This window comes from Orcinus orca, chromosome 3 (genome assembly GCF_937001465.1).
Source record: "Orcinus orca chromosome 3, mOrcOrc1.1, whole genome shotgun sequence".
Lineage (NCBI taxonomy): Eukaryota > Metazoa > Chordata > Mammalia > Artiodactyla > Delphinidae > Orcinus > Orcinus orca.
The window spans coordinates 13,290,163-13,302,753 of NC_064561.1; the positions used below are offsets into that span (position 1 = coordinate 13,290,163).

The following is a 12,591-nucleotide window of genomic DNA, read 5'->3' on the forward strand; positions in this document are numbered from 1 at the left end:
TCTCCCTGGGCTCTGGGAATAAACACACATCACTGAGTCACAGCTGCTCCGAAAACATGTTTCCCAACTTTAACCTGGCAGACGAGAGGGAGGCAGCCAAGGATCTAACCTCTGTCCTCACTATGTGATCCTGGGTGTGGCTGCACCCTCTCTGGGCCACAATCTCCCCATCTGTACAAGGAAAGGGGTGACTTCTGGATGTCTCTCCACCGAGAGGGCTGGAAGTGCCTCACTGTGGGTCTCGGTGGGCGGAGGTGAGGTGTGGAGATCAGGCCCATGCTGTCCCAGCTCAGGGCCTCCCAAGGCCCAACCCTCGACTGCTCAAGTTGCCTTTTCCCCCCTCAATCCCCGAATTCCTCAAGGGGACTAAAGCTTCACCTCCTCACTGATTCATTAGAATCGCCAGAGGAGGCCTCTGGAGAGGGTGTGGTGGCGGGAATGTTATTCACTGAGGCTGGCACAGTGCTTTACAGTTCAGGAAACACCTGCCATTCTTTCATCACATTGGCTGCCTGTGACATCCCAGCAGGGCTGGCTGAGGAGAACTCACACTTCGTTCAGAGGCAACGGGGTGACTTGCCCAAGGCCACACCTGAAGTCATCTGCAGAGGTGGACTTGAACCTAGGCCCACTTCACTGCACATCCCAGACCTCTACATCTTGCAGATTTGGGAACCCCCATACCCAGTCCACCTATAGTCAGCCTGGGGGCCCATTCCATGTCCCCAGTCAATCCAAGGAGTGGTCATTCCTGCAAGAGAGACAAGCCCCCCAGGGACCCTCCCAGACACCTCCATTGTGTATCATTTCTAGGGTGTCCACTCTTGCCCTAACCCCCATTTATTAAGCACCTACTGTGCACTAAAGCCCTAGGTTTTATTTGAATTCTGCTGGTTCATCCTGAGAAAGAGGGACTGCTCTTCTCCCCATTTTCCAGATGAGGAAACAGGCCCAGAGATGTCTAGTGACTCACTAAAGGTCACACAGCCCCACAACCCAAGATTCCCTCCAGAGCCCATCCCCATCCACAGCCCTAGGCTGCCTCTCCCTTTTTAAAGGAAAGGGCCTCTTATGCTTCTCCTAAAGCTGCCGTTGATGTCAGGAGTGCTTACTGTGTGCCAAGCCCTCCACAAGTTTCATCTCCATTTGCACAAGAACCCTGAGAGGAAGGCATGAACAGCCCTGTTACAGACAAGGATGTACTCTATGAGGTGTGCCTAGGTTACGTGGGAAAAGGGCTTAAACTGACCTGGCTTCGAATCCTGGTGCTGACACCCCAGCCATGTGACCTTGGCCACACCTCTTCTCCTCTCTGAACCTGGATCTTCTTTATTTTTTTAATTTTAATTTAATATAATTTTTTTGGCTGTGTCGCGCAACTTGTGGGATCTTAGTTCCCCGATAAGGGATCGAACCCAGGCCCTTGACAATGAGAGCATGGAGCCCTAACCACTGGACCGCCAGGGAAATTCCTGTCTCTTCTTTAAAATGTGCAGAATGGGGGCTTCCCTGGGGGCGCAGTGGTTGAGAGTCCGCCTGCCGATGCAGGGGACGCGGGTTCATGCCCCGGTCCGGGAAGATCCCATATGCCGCGGAGCGGCTGGGCCTGTGAGTCATGGCCACTGAGCCTGCGCGTCCGGAGCCTGTGCTCCGCAACGGGAGAGGCCACAACAGTGAGAGGCCCGCGTACCACAAAAAAAAAAAAAAAAAAAGTGCAGAATGAACCTACCTGATGGGCCTGCTCAGAGGCATGAAAGAAATAATGAACATGGAGGGTCTGGTGTGAGGCTAGGCACAGAGTAGGTGTCCTAGACGCCACTGCGGTAACATTATTATTATTACTAATTATTATTAAAATGACCAGGTCGCCTTACTGGCAATCGCAGGACCAGACCCAAGCAATGTCTTTATTACATTCCTCAGGTCTCTGAGGGCTAGTGGGTCATGGCAGAGAGCAAAAGGTCCAGGTGTGAACGGCCCCCGGCAGAGAGGGTCCGAGAGCCGGGGCGAAACTAGCAGTACCCAGGGGCGAAGGGTGGCGGTGAGCGGTACTCTTCGGGGAGACAGTCCTGTGGTTCTTTCGAGCCCCTTGGCTCCGGTTTGGACACGTGTGAGGACAGGGCCCTCACGACTGCCTGGTGCCAGTCCCTGACCCTCGAGCTTGTCTCGCTCCAGCTGGCTGACCTTGAGGCTTTCCTGGAGGGCTCATCTCTGTTTCTTGGAGCTTGGGGGTCTGTGAAGACATTATTTTTCCAGGCTGAGTCCCCTGCTCCAGCTCCAGAGCCATGGGTCACCACCAACGGCTTGGCGTCCCAGAGCGATGAGCTCGCAGCCACCAGCTGGGATTTCAGCTCCTGCTGGACCTTCTTGCCCGTCCGGGGGAGTATCTTGAGATTCCTCCAGATTTTCTGGCGGGCCTCCTCAAGAGGAGATTTCGGGGGGCAGGAGGAAGTAGCTTTCTCCGTGGATGCCCCGTCCGGCTCTGCCAATGGCTTCCCTTCTTTTCGCCGATGGAGCAGGACTGGGTTTGTGAAGGCCTGAAACCGAGAGCAGGTGAGACCTGGGGCTACCCCGCCTACCACAGCTCTGAATCTGCCCCAGAAACTGGGATCCGGGTTCCACCCAGATGTCCTGGGGCCAAGAAAGTCCCAAAGAGAACCCCCAAGCCTGATCCCACGATACACCCTTCCTGTCTCAGTAAAGGGCTTCACTGTCTCCCTCAGTGGTTGGCAAACTTTTTCTGTAAGGGGTCAGAGAGGAAATGTTTTCAGCTTTGCAGGTCAGTCTATGTTTCATCACTCACCTCTGCTGTTGTAGGGCCAAAGCAGCCAGAGATCACACGTCAGTGAGCGAGCGTGCCTGTGTTCCTCTAATACTTTATGGACACGGAAATGTGCGTTTCATCTGACTTTCAAGGGTCATGAAATACGATTTTTCTTTTGATTTCTTTCAGCCATTCAAAAACATAAAAGTCATGCTTAGCTCATGGGCCATACAGAAGGAGGCAGTGGGCCAGATGCGGCCCTTGGGCAGCAGTTTGCCAACCCCTGATCTACCAGGTTGTTCAGGCCCCAAACTTGGGTGTCATTTGTGGCAGATGCTGTCCATGCCCCATCCGCATCCCTTTGTCTTGAGCATTTTGGTGCCTCCAGCTCCACTCCCAAGTGCCAGCAGTGGGGACTCTGCCTTGGGGACTTCTTTGGCCACTTTGCAGACCAGAGGTACCAGAGAATTAAAACCTCCCAGAGACAGCGCTTGACTAATGACTGATGGAAGGGAAGATCAGTGCCACAGCTCCTCGTCCCTAAGGTGGGATAACTGACGTGCACGCTCCACAGAGTCCACAGGGGTAACCCGCTCACTACAGCAGCCTCCTTTGGTGGCCCTCTCTCTCCTGACCCACTTTCCTGCTCCCCTCATGGCACCTCCTGGGATCACTTCCCAAATAATGGATGACTGGGGGACTCAAACCGTGACACCGTCCCTCTTCCCCTCACCCTCCACCTCCAAGCCATCAGCAAGATCCACCTTTAGGGCTCCCTTTCTAGTTTCTCCCACGTGGATACTGTCCCTGCCTCCTTCCCGCCCCCAGACAGCCCCTTCTGCAGCCGGCAGCCACAGGGAACACCATCAGTCCCACCATGCTCAAGCTCTCTCATGGCTCCCCAGAACACCTGGAATAGATCCCAGCACCTCACCCTGGCCCCAAGACCCTGCATGAATGACCCCTGCCGACTCTGGCCCCTCACCTCCCAACAATCTCCCTTTTGCTCACTCCACTCTGTCCGCACATTGGCTATTGCGGTTCTTCTGTTTTTCACCCTGAGCCTCAGGACATTTGCATGTGCTGTTTCCTCTGTTTGGAATGCCCTCCCTGCATCTCTGTGTGTGGTTGGCTCCTCTTCATCCTGAATGTCCCAGCTCTATGCCACCTACTCCAGGAAGCCTTCCCTGACTGTTCCCCCACCCTCACCTGCAAACCCACTGATGTGCCAGGTCCTCTCTGAGGGACAGGAGAAGCAGTGGTGAACAAGTCAGATTCCCAGGCCTCCCAAAGCTCACAGTCTGATGGGAGAGGCAGGCAGGAAACATGAAAACTCATAAATAAACAAGACTTTTCAAATTTTACAGACTGCTCTGCTGCAAATGAACAGGGTGATGTGATGGAGAAGGCAGAGGGGCTACTTTAGGTCTGCTGACTGGGGAGAGCGATACTTGAAGAAGAAGTGATGAAAGAAGCCAGGCATGGGAAATCTGGGGGCAGAGCACACAGCACATGCAAAGGCCCTGAGGTTAGCTTGATGTGTCAGAACAGCAGAAGGGTTGGCAGAGGGGCTGAAGTTGGGCTGGTGATGGGTAGCAGGACCTGAGATCATAGTTGGGATTTTAATCTCAGTGCCTTGGGAAACCACTGAAAAGTTTTTTATTTGTTCTTGGGGGTTTTTTTGTCACACCCCACGTGGCATTGGAAGTACAGAGTCTTGACCACTGGACTGCCAGGGAAGTCTCCCTGAAAAGTTTTAAGCTTGGAGCTATGGGATCTAATCTTCATTCTAGAACATCTCCTCTGGCAGCTGTTGGCCACCTCTGCTCCTGCATCCCCCTGCCCCACCTCCCACCTTCCAGATTGAAGGTGCCAGTTTTCTGTCACATACCTCTTCAAGTGGGTCCATGGGACAAGAGGAGGGATTCTGGTATTTGCTGAGGCCAAGAGCAGAGCTGGTGGCTTCCTCAGCCAATGCGTCAGAGAAAAGGAAGAGATCCTTATAATCCGCATTTGCTGGATCCTTCTGCGGGGCAGAGGGGACATGCAGCTTAGTCCCAAGGAGGGTACAGGGATGGGGCTGTGGTCCCAGATCCTGGAAATGGGGGCTCAGAGGTTGCCCCATCCACAAACCTTGTAAGGAAGAATGCCCCTCCCACAGCAGCTACTGAGGGCTAGGCCCTGCCCTCTGGGCCTTATAAGGAATATGCCACACTCACAGCCCCTTCTGAGGGCCTAGGCCACGCCCATCAATCCTTATAAGGAGATATGCCCCTCCCACAGCAGCTTGTGAGGACTGGGCCCCACCCACTGAGTCTTATAAGGAAATATGCTATTCCTGTAGATCAGCCAAGGTTATACCTGGCACATGAATTCCTGTAAAAAAAATCAGCCTGCGGGCCAGGGAACAAGGACCAGGAGGGGCGGGGCCACAAGAAACGGGGACCACAAGAATGACAGAATCACAAGAGGCTGAGGGGGCTGAGGGAGCAAAAGAGTCTGGGGGGCTTGGCCCTTGGGAGAGCGCTATGGCCCTTGGGGGTCCCAACCCTCACCTGCTGGCTGGGCTGCGTCAGCAGATCCCCGTGTGGCCGCAACGGCTGCTGCTGATGGAAGGTGACCAAGGCAACTAGAGAGGCATGGGCTCTCTCTTCCCCAGGGATGATAAAGCTCCCATCGTCCAACAGTTTCACCATGAAGTGGCGGCAGCAGTTCTGAGCTCTGCGGAGACACTGCCATCTCATTCCCCATCATTCTGTCCCCACCCCCCAGCCTTTGACCTGGCAGCATCATGGCTACAGCCCATCTGCCTAGATTCCCTTGTAGGCTCCTCCACTCATTAGCCATGTGACACTTGGCAGGTGACTGCACTATGCCTCAGTTTCCCCCTTTATCACATGGGGCTACTAAGGCTGACGTCAGGACTTCTTGTGAAGATAGAACAAGCTACTGCAGGTAAAAGCTTAGCTCCGTGCCTGGCAAGGGGTAAATGATCAATAGAAATGACAACAAGGAAAACTGGTACAGGTACTGAATAAATGCTCCATTATTAATGAACGGATGCATTTATTAATGGACGACTATGTGCTTACTACGCCTCATTTAATCCTCCCATCATGACTCTGAATTAATTTTAGCATTCTTATGTTCGAGATGAGGACTTTGAGGGAGGAACAGAAAGGGTGAGTAACTTGTCCAAGATCACACAGCCTCTTAAGTGGCACAGCTAAGCCTTGGACTGCGTGACTAAAAGCCTAAGCTTTTCCCTCTATGGGTAACTCTGTAATAGGTCCATTTAAAAAATTCCTTTGGCCTGGAATCCTTTTGAAAAGTAGTTTGCGCTGCTGAATCCTCTAACTGAGATGCTGGATCAGGCATCGAGAAATTAAGGAGCTGGGCTGCCCTGGTTTCCCCTAACATGTCCCCCTGAGTGAAGTCAGGGAGTTGACATTTAAATGGTAGGGGAGAGAGGGGTAGTAAGGGGAAATGCAGCTGCCACTCTTGAGTCCTCAGCAGTTCCTGTTCTCAGACACACAGTCTCAGTTACTGCCAGGCCCAAGTCTGCTGGTTACAGCCAGACCTGCAACTGCCTACTCTTCAGTTAGATCTGGCCAGACCCTCGCACTGGTTGCTCACTGAGAAGTTGTTGTATGAAGCACCACTTGCTCCTCCAAGGAAGCCCCAGAGCCCTCCTGTCCCTGCCCTGGCCCCTAGCCCAGGCCTTACTTGTAAGAGAGCGTGTAGCCCACGTGGCTGTGACTGACCCTGATGAGGAAGGATCCCAGTGGCTGTGACTCCAGCAAGTTCTCGGCATCCCTGGAAGGGCAAATACAGGAGAGAGATGGCTAAGCATACTGGCCAGATGTCCGGTATACCAGTCATCCCAGTACTGGTGCCCCTGAGTCAGAGAGGCCTGTACTTTTCTGTTTTCAAACAAACAGCCTAAAACCCCTTCTTTTCTTGGTTATTTCAGAGCTTGGGATATTCAGGGACAGGGGTGTTCTCCCAGACTTGGCAGGAAGCCTCTGATGACCTTGACCATCTCTCAGAGCCCCTGCTTGCCTTCCCAATGCCTGGAAGGCACCCCCCAGAGGCACCTTTGGGTACATCAAGGTGTCACAGGTAATAAAGCAGGAGCTGCTCTTAGATGCATTTGATTTTAAAATCCAGCACTGCTTTTCATTAGCTGTGTGACCCCTGGTGAGGGTCAGTCCCTTTGTGACCTTCAGCTTCCTTAAGGCGAAAGTAAACTCTTACTCTCAGGGCCCACTTGAGGACAGATGACGTGCATGCAGCGTGAGTGTGGGAACTGCCAGCTGGTAAGAACCCACAAAGATGCTCACTACAGTAACCCCTACATATGAACCTTCAAGATGCGAACTTTCAAAGATGCGAATGTATTATAAACCTCTTACAGTACACTACTGTTGGGCTGGCCAAAAAGTTCGTTCAGGCTTTCCATAAGATCGTATGAAAAACCCGAACGTACTTTTTGGCCAACTCAATACATAGCCAGTTGTGTTAGCTGGGTACCTAGGCTAACTTTGTTGGACTTAGGAACAAATTGGACTTCCGAACACGCTATCAGAATGGAACTCATTCGTATGTAGGGGACTTAGTGTATTACTGTTACTCTTATCTCGGGTTCACAAAGAGTAATGTGGCCTTCTAGGAGACAGAATGGGGATTTTGGACCCGAGCTGTCTAATACAGAGGCCACTGGCCACGTGTGGCTGCTGAGCCCTTGAAATATGACTGGTGAGAATTGAGATGTGATTTTAAAATATAATACGTGCTGGATTTTGAGGACCTAGTGCCGATTACATGTTGAAATGAGAATATCTTGGATATACTGGGTTAAATAAAAAATATGATAAAAATTAATTCCACCTGTTTCTTTTCACTCTTTTAACAAAACTACTAAAAAGATTTAAAATTGTAATGTGTGGCTCACATTGTATTTCTTTTGGTGCACCCCAGAACTGAGAAACCATGTCCAGTTCCTCCTCTCTGTGGCTTTCACAGTTTCCTCAACTTCCTGCATGCAGAATGTGGCAATAAATGTTCTATTCGCCATTTATTTAGAGCCAGCCCCTAGGGGTGACTAGGTGGATTTGTTCATGTCCTCAGAGCTCAGTCTGATGTAGGAAGTGCATGTTGGTTATATCCCTGATGGACTGAGAGCAGCTGTTTGGGGCACTGTGTTAAGAAAGATTCTGAGGCTGCATTCTGCCATCATTGACTGGTGAGGTTGCATCCCCACCTGCGTGAGGTGGGGGGCAGGGGCCTGTCAGGTCCCTGGCAGTACTGGTCTGGTGGCCACTTGTATAGAGAAAGCTGAGGACCCGTAACTTGTTCAAGGTCACATAGTGAGTCCATGGAGGAGGCAGGATTCAAGTCTGGGACTCCAGAGCTCTTTTCACCCACCCTCTTAACACACTTAGCTGAGCTAAGCCCAGAATTCTGCAGCAAAAACCTGCCTATAGAGTTGGGGAAGACAAGGGAAGAGGGTGAAGGGCAGGGTGGAAGGTGTGGGTGTGTCCTTACTCTCTTGAGATGGCACCATGGAACCACTCAGGGACCCCTCCACAGGTCAGCTGGTCCACCTGAGTCTGCACGAACCAGTCCAGTCTTGGAGGCAGTGGTGGGGGCAGCTTTCTGGCCTCTGTCATGGCTTCCAGGGGTGAGGGCTGACCTGGGAATGGGAGGGAGGAAAGAGAGTCAAGCCTGGTCCACCTCGCACCTTTGCTCTATTCATGCAGCTCATGGTGTTTCCTGCTATAAGAAGTCCTCCAGGCTGGACAGAACAACAGGATTGAAGTCGGCTTGAGTTTCTTGAGCACCTACTATGTGCTGGCACTTTATGCACATTCATTCATCGACTTGTCCCAAACCGCGCCCCCCCCCAAGGATTTTTCCTTTTCCTTTTATTCTTATTATGTCATTACTACAAGTATTAGAAAGTCCCTTTTAAAAATATATGTATTTAAGAACTGAGTTTATTTAAATATTAAGTAACTATCACTGTCCTGGGAGGGACGTGGAGATGGCAAAATGATAAGTGAATGAATGAAACAGCAGGTACACAGTGGGTGCCATAAAAGGTTGCCATGGTTTCATTAAACACTACAGAGATGTGGCCCCAAACAGTTGCTTCTGTCACCATCGTCACCATAAGTGGTGGCTACCGATGGCACACCTATAACTTGTCAGGTGCATGGTTAATTCACACTCATTCTCAGCAGTTTTAAGCTCAGGTACCACAGGACTTCGTGAGCCAAGACAGAGAAAACAGAGCTGGAAAACAGAAAGAAAACAGCAGCGATTTGCAAAACAGTATTAAGTCAGTGAAAAACCAGCAAAAGTGTTGTGCCCTGCTGGGTTGTCTACACATGACCCCTCACTTTTACCCTTAATTCTGTCCCCAAACTGAAGCTCGCCCCTTCTCCTCCCACCCACTGGTCTAACTTTTCAATATCTCAGAACGTCTTTGTTACCAAGCTGTTTCCACAGGGAGGGGATGTATTTATCAACCCAGTCAATATTGACTTTCTCCTGCCAGAAGACAGACACCAAGCACACCCTCTGGGGAACGACCCAAAGGAATTCTGCAGCAAGTGAAATTAAATAGATCCATTAAAAAATGTTAAATGAAGCAGCGTGACAAATCAGTTGAGCCCAATCAGAGCCAGGCAACCTGGGTTCAAACCCCAGCTCCCTCACTTAGCTGCTGTGTGACCTTGAGCAAGTCACTTAACCTCTCTGTGCCTGAATTTTCATCTGCAATTTGGGGCTAATGATGGTAATTACCTGAGAGGATACAGTTGGCACAGCAGTAAGCACTGTATGTATATAATGAACATTCATGAATCCAGTAGTGACCTAGCATGAGGTAATGTTTACAAGCTTGTTCTTTTTTTCTACCAGGAAGAACTCTTACTTATCCTTCAAGGGTCAGCAAAAATATCCCCCCTCCAGGCAGCTTTCTTGCCTCTTCTCTAAGACAAAGCCCTGGGCATCCCTCTCTGTCCCTCACCTTCCCCACCATTCTGGTCTAGCCTTGCCTCATGGAGCTGGAGTGTCTCTGTCTGGCTCAGTCTTCCCCATATTAGGAGCTCTTGAGGACTGGGGTCCAGGGCTAGGTTCTTTTGGATTTTTCTGGGTCCCCAGCATCACCTGGCACTGGGTGGGCACAGAGGAGGGTGCAGGGCTGTTGGCTGACGAATGAAGTCATACTGTTTTAAGCTTCTGACCCTGGCATTGAGGCCTCCCTCACCCCTTCATCCCCACATCCTTACTCTACCCAAAACTGATCAAGCTGTCTCTCCTCTCCATGTCTTTGCCCATGCTGTGCCCCTGCCAGGAATGTTCTTTCCCTAATTCCAGCTCTATTTTCCAATGGTCACCTACCAGTGCCCCCAGAAAATTCCTCCTGCCTCTCTGGACCCCACCAGCCCTGTCCCTCCTTCTGGCCCAGCCTGGCCCCCATGTGCTATCTTCTCAAGGGTGGAGATGAGGCTCAGGGTCTTGGGGCCCCGGTCTCACTCAGCATGGGGTGGGTACAGAAATAGGCACGTACCTGGGAGAACCCTGTGGGGGGGCCAGAGGCCCTCACTCTGGCTGTGCCCCGGCACCTGCAGGAGCCTAGGTTTCTGTTCAGGGACTGCACGTCAGCGGGGTGGGGCGTTGCCCCAAGTGGTTCCTGTTTCCTTAAGTAGGTGAGCCCTGGGCGGGGACTAGGACACCGCTGTCCCTCCCTGCCCCCCGCCCCGTCTGCAGTCTGACGGAGCTGCTGAGCTGCATGCAGGTGGCTGGACACCCTTGCTCCATCCAGACCTCGACAAGCCTTTATTGAGCACCTACTGTGTGCCAGATCCTCAGGGAACAAAAGAGGTGACCCCAAGACAGGCATAGGTCCTGCCCTCCCGGCATCTATAACCTGGTGAGAAACGAAGAGAAGTGAGAAATGATTAATGTCATTGTTTCAAAGTGGACAGCCTGTCAGGAAGGGGGAACTGGAGTTGCAAGAAGCCCACAGAGGGGGGCCTAACTGATCTGGAGGAAAGGGCTTGCTGGGGGCACGTAGGAGTCAACTTGATTGCCGGGTTGTTGCACAGAAAGAGTGCTCTAGGGGGAGGGAACAGCACAAGCAAAATCCCTGAGGCAGGATTGAGCCTGGACAGGCTGAGGCCTCACTGCGTGCCACAGGGCTACATTATGACTTCCTCTGTAAGACAACAAACAAAAAAAAGAACACACCCATTTAAAATTATTTTTTATAACCTCCTTGATATCAAGACTAACATATCCTGGGCTGGATTTATTTTATATATTCATTATTATTGTATCCATTTTTTTCTCCTGATTTTAAAACACTAAAACATTTTGGGGGCCCCTACACACATTGTGGGCCCTGAGTGTGGGAACCCCTACCTAACACATCAGCTAGTCCCAGATGCGTGCTGGCTGCCTCACCCGTCCCCGGCACGCAGGCAAAACCACTTCCTCCTCCCTTTTCAGAGAGAAACGGCCCAGATCCTTGTGGCTGAGCTGGGGGCCTCCCTGCAGACCTATCACCCTGGTGCAGCTGGTATAGATAGCCCCCCATTGCAGGCTCAAGATGGATGCCATCACCATCCCCTGCTCCTGGGGTTGTTGACGGGGGTTGGGGGTGGTGGTGCTGGCCTTGTCTGGAGCCTGCGGGTCAGTAAGGCTCAAACAGGAGACACATGGAACCTGGTTTCTCACTCACTCGCTGTACGGCTTTGGGTGAGTCACTCAAACTCTTCTGGGCCTCAGTTTCCTCATCTGTGAAGTGGGCACGAAGATAGCCCTCCTTAGTCACGTGACGACGATTAGGCAAGACAACCTTCAAGCATGCAGCATGGGGCTCAGTTAAGAGAAATATTAGGACTCTTCCCTGTGACTTAAGCTGATGCCTTTGTGCCTGGCTGGGGTAGATGCAAGTTTGGCCTCCAGATCTCACAAGCTGGGCTGCCTTGGGCAACTCATTTCACCTCTCTGATCCTCCATGCCTTCCACGGCCCAGTGGACCAGGTCCCAACCTCGAGGAGAAGAGCAATTCTTTGGGCAGGGGATCAGAATTGTCCAAGAGACCCTTGTCACTTAGAAAGTCTGGTCATCGGGGATCTCATTTACATAGAGTTCAGTCTCCAGAAACATGGGGTGTTTCAGTTCCCCTCCAGCCTGTCCCCCTGAGGCCCAACCACAGAGGGCACCACCCTGATTAGCCTGACCTGCCTGGGGGGGATGTGGTCTTTCCCAAACTAATGTCCTCCCTGAGACTGTCACAACAGAATCATCCCCCATCTCTTGGTGGCCACAGTCATGAACTGTGGCCCTTGAACATGGCCCTCAGAGGAACATTCCAGAAGGGGACCAGCAGGGAGATGGTGGGGCTGGGAGACTCCAAGGCCCCTGCCCCTCTGAAGTCAGCCCCTTACCCTTCCAACGTCAGGTCTGGGCTTCTCACTGGAGGCCCCAGTTGGTGAGTGGGACATTCACTGGCCCCTATGTGGGGTGGCTCTCGGGGTAGGTGGCCACAGTGGTGCCTCAGCCCAGGGATATGCTGGGGCTGTCGATGTCAGGGGTGGGGAAGCCCTTAGGCTCTGTCAACTCTGGGCTTTACGCAATTTCACAGTTCTCTCATTCTCCAATGCCTCCATTCTATTCATTCCACAAAAACTGATTGAGCCCCAAGTGTGGGCACCATGTTAGATGCTGGGGATGAAGCAGAAGACAAAACAGGCCCTGTCCATGTCATGCTGGAGCTCATACTCCACGGGGAGACTGATGCCACAGAAGTC

General features: G+C 51.9%; 1 protein-coding gene across 3 annotated transcripts; it reads right to left on the reverse strand.

The window, feature by feature from the left end:
- Positions 1-1,889: 1,889 nt before the first annotated feature.
- Positions 1,890-10,486, reverse strand: HSH2D (hematopoietic SH2 domain containing). 3 transcript variants are annotated; one of them, XM_012535930.3, is made up of 7 exons: positions 10,344-10,403; positions 8,964-9,061; positions 8,312-8,459; positions 6,491-6,580; positions 5,320-5,485; positions 4,656-4,790; positions 1,890-2,537 (listed from the first exon to the last, which is right to left on the reverse strand). In XM_012535930.3, exons 3-7 carry the CDS (start codon positions 8,434-8,436, stop codon positions 2,013-2,015), a joined length of 1,041 nt encoding a protein of 346 aa, XP_012391384.1. In that variant the 5' UTR covers positions 8,437-8,459; positions 8,964-9,061; positions 10,344-10,403; the 3' UTR covers positions 1,890-2,012. The 3 variants fall into 3 exon arrangements, with proteins under 3 accessions (XP_012391384.1, XP_004277658.1, XP_033257459.1); XM_004277610.4 differs by lacking the exon at positions 8,964-9,061 and having other exon boundaries at positions 10,344-10,486; XM_033401568.2 differs by lacking the exons at positions 8,964-9,061; positions 10,344-10,403 and having other exon boundaries at positions 6,529-6,580; positions 8,312-8,945.
- Positions 10,487-12,591: the final 2,105 nt, after the last annotated feature.

What these genes read in the sequence shown, in the direction of transcription:
- HSH2D (XM_004277610.4), bottom strand. Translation starts at nt 8,436, where the DNA reads ATGACAGAGGCCAGAAAGCTGCCCCCACCACTGCCTCCAAGACTGGAC. An exon ending in GGCTACACGCTCTCTTACAA is followed by an intron (nt 5,486 to 6,490) that starts GTAAGGCCTGGG and finishes GTGTCTCCGCAG; the next exon opens with AGCTCAGAACTGCTGCCGCC. An exon ending in TGACGCAGCCCAGCCAGCAG is followed by an intron (nt 4,791 to 5,319) that starts GTGAGGGTTGGG and finishes TCTGCCCCGCAG; the next exon opens with AAGGATCCAGCAAATGCGGA.